General features: G+C 37.4%; 1 protein-coding gene across 1 annotated transcript; it reads right to left on the bottom strand.

Moving 5' to 3' along the window:
- Positions 1-544: 544 nt before the first annotated feature.
- HOXC13 (homeobox C13) lies at positions 545-5,092 on the bottom strand. The gene is made up of 2 exons (XM_088469287.1): positions 4,403-5,092; positions 545-2,100 (listed from the first exon to the last, which is right to left on the bottom strand). The coding sequence occupies exons 1-2, from the start codon at positions 5,064-5,066 to the stop codon at positions 1,844-1,846; spliced, it is 921 nt and encodes a 306-aa protein (XP_088325413.1). The 5' UTR covers positions 5,067-5,092; the 3' UTR covers positions 545-1,843.
- Positions 5,093-7,884: the final 2,792 nt, after the last annotated feature.

Here is a 7,884-nt window from a genome sequence, read left to right as displayed (position 1 = left end):
TAGATAATTGGTGTGTGTGTGTGTGTGTGTGTGTGTGTGTGTGTGTGTGTGTGTGTGTGTGTGTGTGTGTGTGTGTGCTTATAAATACTATACGTCTTGGGTGTACCTCAAGACCGCAATAAGACTATAATAGAGAGTCAGGAGAGAGAGTAGAAGTAGGATGGCAAACACACACACACATATATATATATATATATATATATATATATATATTTACACAGAAACTTGAGTACTGCCAATATCCTATCTTAGTCCATGGTTGCCAATCGCCATGTTTATATATGCATACATATACACACACATACTTACATAGATATATATATATATATATATATATATACATATATTTGAACACACTAAGCAGTTATAAAGCCGACTATAGTACTAAAATGCAGGTCAATTGCTTTACAAATAATATGCTTTTTAGAAAAAATAACAACACAATGGAAGTCATGGAGATAAGCTACATATAGGTAATATTTGTATATTTCAAGGTAAAATATAAAGTAATACAATTACAACATTATGAAAATAACAACCTGAACCACACTGACAACACCAGGGGGATATGATGTCACACTTCTACACGTCTAACCCAATATACACACAGTTCCTGGCTAGGTATATGTCGTCTATTCTCCACATTTTCCTCAAACACACCGTCTGTAAATGTCCTAATCCAATACACATACAATATGTACATCAAGCCAGGTGATATTTATTTCAAGAAATGAAATTATTCCATTACAGATAATATTCAGACACCACAATACTATACATTATACACGACAAAAATAATAAAATGAGATCTATGCAGCATACCTTGTCCACATCCTGTTTTCCTGGACACATGTAGCAGTGCTTAAGACTGGCATTGAGTATATTCCATACCAAAAAAAAGGAAAACAAAACAACGTGAATCTTTAGATGCAGCAAATATTACAGGATAACGTCCAATCAATGTGACTGAAACAAAAATCATACTTCCCAAAAAATGCATATATGTATGCATTGTCTGCCCCGTGTATCAGTAATTGCTGAGTAACTCATAATACTGATGGTTTACAACATAACAAGAGGAAAGAGCCTTTTACAGACCTTTCTCTGAACAATTATACATCTGCGATTCAAAATAATAAATCTGTGGTCACAGAATAAGATACTCTCTATCATACATTTATACTTGTGTGAAGTCTCAGTATTCCACAATGGAACGTTGAGAGGTTATTGAGCGGCTATGCTATAATGACCAGGGGCATACTGCAATCTGGTGCCTGATCCCTTAGTACGCCATAGTATAAATTAGAAATCGGTTTGTTTGTTTGTTTGTTTGTTTGTTTGTTTGTTTTTATGAACATACATGAGCACAGATCTGTTCTTTTTTTTGTAATATACAAGATATTCAAGCATACTCAACAAAACATGTGTTACAGATGCACCTTAGAACGTATGTTATATTATTAGACAATTCATTAAGACTCTAGAAAATGGATGAAACGAGCAAATGTCTTATGCCATCAAGGTTGTCGATGACAGTGACAGAACCATGTCCTGGAATATTTTTTAAGAGCTGATCGTTTAAAATTTTAAATATATGTATATATATATATATATTTATATGCACGTGGCATACAAAGCATCAGACTTCTGTATATTCACAGTTAGGGTGCAAGGAGAAGGGTGGACATTGGGGTGCTGGGAGCAGTGGTAGATTCTGTCACTTGCATTCCATTTTTTTATTTTATATTAAATAATCCATAGTTCACTTGGAGAAATGTCTTATACATGGGAATGAGATAAATATTTGTTCGGAGGTGGGGAATGGTTAGGGTCCCCCCTCTTGTCAGGTATTATGGAGGTGAGAGGTTTTACATTTCGTGATCACTTTTTTTTCCTTGACTCTTCGGTTTTGGAACCATATTGTGACCTGGCGCTCAGACAGACTGGTGGTGGTGGAGATCCTCCGTCTCTTCTCTTTGGTAATGAATTTGCTGGCTGCATATTCCTTTTCTAGTTCCTTCAGCTGTATTTTGGTGTAGGGGACCCTCTTTTTTCTTCCCCTGCGGTAGCTGCTAACCTCTGGCTGGAGGGGCACCACATCTGCAGTAGACAAACAGGATATTGTTACACTACAGCCCACAGCCTCTCCCTGGCATTGCACTCCAGGATCTGTGCTACATTCCCACCAGGCTAACCCCGGTACACCTCCCAGGAACATGGATCCTGCCCCAATAAATCCCCCCTGACATCTTTAGATGTGCACATTAGTTAAACACTTACACGTAAAACGGCGGATGGATTTATCATCTATATCAAGTTCAATCACATATCACCCATATTGCAATGCTCATAGTTATGCACATAGGGTGTTGGACTGTCAGTTTATTGCCATGGACAGTGGCAATGCTCAGACTGCAGGTGCTCTGACAGATGACGTGTTCTTCTGTATTACACACTATACTGGCACCTGGTCTTCTACAGAGAGACCAGGGGCTTATGTAACAGCTGAAGAGTCACAATAGTTCCACCTTTCACCAATCCTGACACAATTATTTCTACTCCTATTATAACTGTGTATTTAGATCTACAGTCCTGGTCATAGGCGCTATGTCTGACTTTACTGAGATGCCAGCAGTGTTGTCTATACTGCGATAATAAAAATACAATAAAACATAATACATACGGCAAAACATAATAATAATAATAATAATAATAATAATAATAATAATAATAATAATAATATTATAATATTAATTCAGGAACATGCGAAGTATTATCAAGTAAGTCAATAGAGCATTTATGCTATAAAGCTTTGTTTACACTGAAAGATTCTATAGAACGTTCTAATATATAGAATATTGTAAGTAACTTGCAGGTATTATAGTTATCCACCATATCCATCATTTCTAACTGACGATTCATAGATAGATAACATATTATATCATCTTCCTATAGTACTCCTCAAACACAAAATAATGTATATCTATCTATCTATCTATCTATCTATCTATCTATCTATCTATCTATCTATCTATCTATCTATCATCATTATTATCTTCTAGCATGTGTCGTTACCATACACAGAAAATTCTACATACATAACATCATTTATGTGTCTGAACAATACATATTACATACATATACAATAAATAAAAATGAATTACTGATTTATATTTAATTGACTGTGTGTGTGTGTGTGTGTGTGTAGATACCAAGAATAGACAGCTAAATCGACAGAGAATAGAAATAGGTAGACACAAATTATGCAATGGGCATTTATAAATTACATAAATGAAATAAATATCAATAATATATTGATTTCGCTTTATATGCAAAGAAAGCTAAATTGAGAAGAGGTAGGGGTTGTATTAGAGTATGATATTTTGATATATAGATAACTAGATATAGATACTTAAATTATAGAATAGCCATATGTAAATGACATGAATGAAATACATACAGGTAATATACTGATTTTGCTTGACATGCATATACAGATCAGTTGGTGAGAGATACGGTCAATTCCAGTAAGATATATAGATGAACAGAAATAGATAGATAGATAGATAGATAGATAGATAGATAGATAGATAGATAGATAGATAGATAGATAGATAGATAGATAGATAGATAGATAGATAGATAGATAGAATCTGTAGTTTCCCACCAGAAGGTGTAGTGTTTTGGTGTCTAATTCTATATTTCTCGGTCTGGTATATAACTGGTATATCACTTCCTGGTTAGTAGAATAATCATTATTGTTGTTTTATAACTGTAACTTATTATATAAAATGGATTCTTATCTCTCAGTGAGGCTTTCCAGTTTAGGTGCCTCAATGACAAATGGATTAGAGCATGATTCGCATATTATATAGTTGATCCGAGTTATGTAAATGAATATGCATGTAAACATTGTGAATTGCACAATCCAGTCTATAAGTCACTACATTTTTTCACAGTCTGCAAGTAAAAGAAGCGCCTGCTGATAAATGACTCCCAGACGGAAAAGGAAGTAAAAGCATCGGCTTTGGCTATGAATATCAGTGTAAGGAGACGGATAATGTGGCAGATGACACCTAGATATATAATGGCAGGCTGGGAGACTTCTGTGTCTCGGAACCAGGCTGAGAGCACCAATCTGCTCCTACACGTTAGTTGAGATCAGCAGACTATAACATGGGATCAGCAATGAACCTGACTGTCAACGCCAAGAAGCCTCTTGTAGGCAGACAAAGAGCCCATTAATACCTAAAATATGTTGATGTGCTAGAAGAAGCAGATGCCTGCTTGCAGACACAATCCTAAGGCAAGTCCATGCAGTTACAGCCACAGTGTAACACAATACCCTGCCTGCAAGTAACACCACCTCCATGCGGGGAAGGGGACTCAGTGATAGGGTTACCTGGGAAAGGTGCCTTCCATAGGTGACTGGACTGGGATTGCTCTTTAGAGCAGTAGACCTGCCCGTCCCAGCCGTTAGGGAGAGCCCAGTGCTGGTAGCCCTCCATAGAGATGAGGGTGTCATGCCTGGGCTCCGGGTGACTACTGATCCCAGGGACCACTGACATGTCCAAGTAGCCAGGGACTGCCTGGTAAGAGCTGGCAAAACTGGGATAAAATGCAAATTCTTTCGCCCTGGAAGAGAAATCCTCGCTGGGTAACGAGTTGCTGGGCTCTGGGTATTTGTCAGCTGGGTGGTAGGAGCAGGGTTTCTGGTGCAAATTGACGTTGTGGGACTGAGACAACCTGCAGCCGTAGTAACTGCTTCCAAACGGGTATGCATAGCCCAGGGAGGCATTGGAGGAAGAGGTGGGTCCCGGGCATTGCCTACTGGGTTCTGGAGAGGTAATATCCGTATAGACAGGTCCTTGGTGGCTCCCGATGGTGCTGGAATGGCGTCCCAGTGCTGGGTGAGAAATAAAATCCCTGCAGTGAGTGCTTGCACAGTTCCCACTCAGTCCCTCCATGTCTGGGCTTTTCTTGTGATTCTTTTCATTCGGGCTTGTTTCATACACGTACATCAAGGTATCCGCCCAGTGTGGATGCAGGATCAGGGAAGTCGTCATAGCATGGTCTGGCCGTGCTTTTTAAAAGTCAGCTTCCCAAAAGAGAGTCACCTAATTCCCTGCAAGATGATTGTCTGCGCGCGCGCGTGCGCAGTGCGGAGGTCGGGGCAGGACTATGGGTCGGCTTCATTAAGAAATCTGGCACACGTGATCCCGAGCTCAGGGACAACAATGACCCCCCCACCACCACCCCCTCCTTCCCTCCCTGCACAGCCCGGTCCCAGCACTGCACTGGGGATTAGGCTGGAGGCTCTGCACCAGGGGACCCTGACAGGCGGAGGGTGACACCCACTGATGGCCACGGAGAAAAATAAAAAGACCTTTTGTGGGCCGACCCAGAAATGTTCCACGGTTTACAAAGCCCACAGAAACGTATGGTCAATGGGTAATTCATTACACTTGACTAATCCATCCCAATGTCTTATCAATGATATGCAGGGGGGATTATACTTTCGATTTGTCTTTAATATGGAAAACAAAATGTATTACAATTACTGCAATTCTACAGACCTTAGAAGTGAGGTTTAGAAACTGGTTAGAGAATCTAGAAGCTTTAGCGACAAAAAAGCTTTACTTAGCTATTTCCATGTGTTTGTGAGACCACAAATAGTCATACATCATGTACATTGATATTTATTAAATTCCTTTTAATTTAATATACATGTTTATACTCTATTACGTGTATAATTGTGTCATATATATATATATATATATATATATATATATATATATATATATACAATTTGCATGTTGTTGGCGTGTACATATATATAAAAATAATAATATAAATAATAATAATATAAATAATAACACACACACACGCATACATACAAACACACATACACGGCAGCACACACATAATTTAAAGTAAATAAATCTGTGTTATTCTCCTATCTGCATTACAAAGGCACAATTCATATCATTATTTGTCTCTGTTAAACTCTGTCTATGAATGCAGTATACAGTATATACAGTATACACTATCACTGAGATATAAGCAGTCGGTACTAGGAGATTGATATCCAACACGACTAAGGGAAAACCCTACAATACATTTCTTTTATTAATCATTTATTTGCTGAAAACACTGTCTGTAGCAGAGAAGTCTGCATGGGGTATGTCTTACTAATGTGGTAAGAGCAGGAAAACATTTTTTCCTGTGTAATATAATTATGTATAATGTGTTCAATCACAGGATACCAATTCATTCTAACATTTATGTATCTGTGACCTGATTAAATGAACAGCTCATGGCAATTCTGCTTTATCACAGTGATAAGGTACAGCGTGGAATAGCAACAAAACGTCACATGGCTGGGAATATATTGGGTGCATTTTCCCCATGAAATTAATTTAGTAACATAAATATTTCATCTGCTTATATGTTGGTTTTGCTGGACATATTCGGATTGATCTTGTAGCCAGGACACAGTTTATGACGATTGTCTTGTACAATGTGCCGCACACAAGAGCTTCCTTTCACCAACTCAGTGTTTGCAGCCAGAAAATACCAGAGTTTTTGTTTTCTCATTGTGACGGTAAATCACATTATTCAGGAACGATAGTAAACTTTTTCAATGTCCACTGACCTACAAACAGGGTCCTGGGGACTGACATCTATTTGAAATGCTGAGAAGCCTCAGAAAGCCCTCAGCTACAAGGCATTGTCCCGGACATTCCACATTTTATACTGTTCAGCCTCAAAAAAATATGTGGAAGGCCAAGGTCAAGGTAGAGATGCCAGACAAACGGGGTCTTAATTAGTGTCTAGACAAACAGTAATGGGCTTTTAGTATCAAGGGTTTGGAGAGCCACTTTAAAATGCATCACCTCTTTCTCTGGATTAAGGTGCATTACCACTATAGTAGTTTAATCCCAAAGACAGATCTATAAGACTCATTTTCCACCGAGATCTATCCTTTGTAACATAAAATAGAAGAGGTAGATTTGCTCGCCCAAGAAGACTTTTGTGCCAAAAATAAACCCCATCACAATTTCATGTTTGTTTGTTTGTTTTTTTTGTAAGAATCTTTAAGAATCATAATTTAAAGAAAAAAATCTTTATGTTTGTAAATAAATAAATACATTCAATAATATTATCTGGTATGCTCCTATATAAAGAAAAAAAACTTGTGGATGGAAAACATGTTTACTTGTGTCTTCCTCCCCATTGTGCATTGGTTTATATGCACTTTTAGTAGAATATCAATTATCTGGTGAGGTTCTTGTCAGGCCCATTCTAAGGCCAAGCCATATAACTATGATGAGAGAGTCTGGATAACGCAATTGTTCAAAAAGTCCCTCAAACTGAAGTAATCCCTCATAAATAAGAGTATGGAAATAAATAAGACTCCTTAAAACACAGCCTGAGCAGTAAGAGGAAATTACACCTTATTATTAGTTGCTAGGCTTGTACCAGGGTGTCACAGTTAGCATTACACTGTAAAGTGTGCATGATTAAAGAATCTATTGTACAATTCACCATATCATTTTCAGATTAAAATAAATAGCAAACACAGAAATTATATATTACTCTCCCATGAATACAATGAGTGTTTTACGGTTTTTGTTTTCCTATAAAAGCTTTAGTAATATTTAATCTGCAATTGTACGAGTGTACTACTGTAGGAAAGTATAAAGGAGAACAGTATTATGTGGCTGTAATTGATGTGGCTGTGTGTCTCTTTTCTCCATATATTTTTATATACTCATATATTCCCCACATAATACAAACTGCACTGTATTTCTCTATAAAACTATTTTGAATCATAATGGTATAATATGTATGTATTAATATCGTCAACAACCTGAAGTTATA

This window comes from Taudactylus pleione, unplaced genomic scaffold (genome assembly GCF_031769625.1).
Source record: "Taudactylus pleione unplaced genomic scaffold, aTauple2 ptg000089l, whole genome shotgun sequence".
In the NCBI taxonomy this organism is placed as follows: Eukaryota; Metazoa; Chordata; class Amphibia; order Anura; family Myobatrachidae; genus Taudactylus; species Taudactylus pleione.
This window is presented reverse-complemented; position numbering and strand designations above follow the sequence as displayed.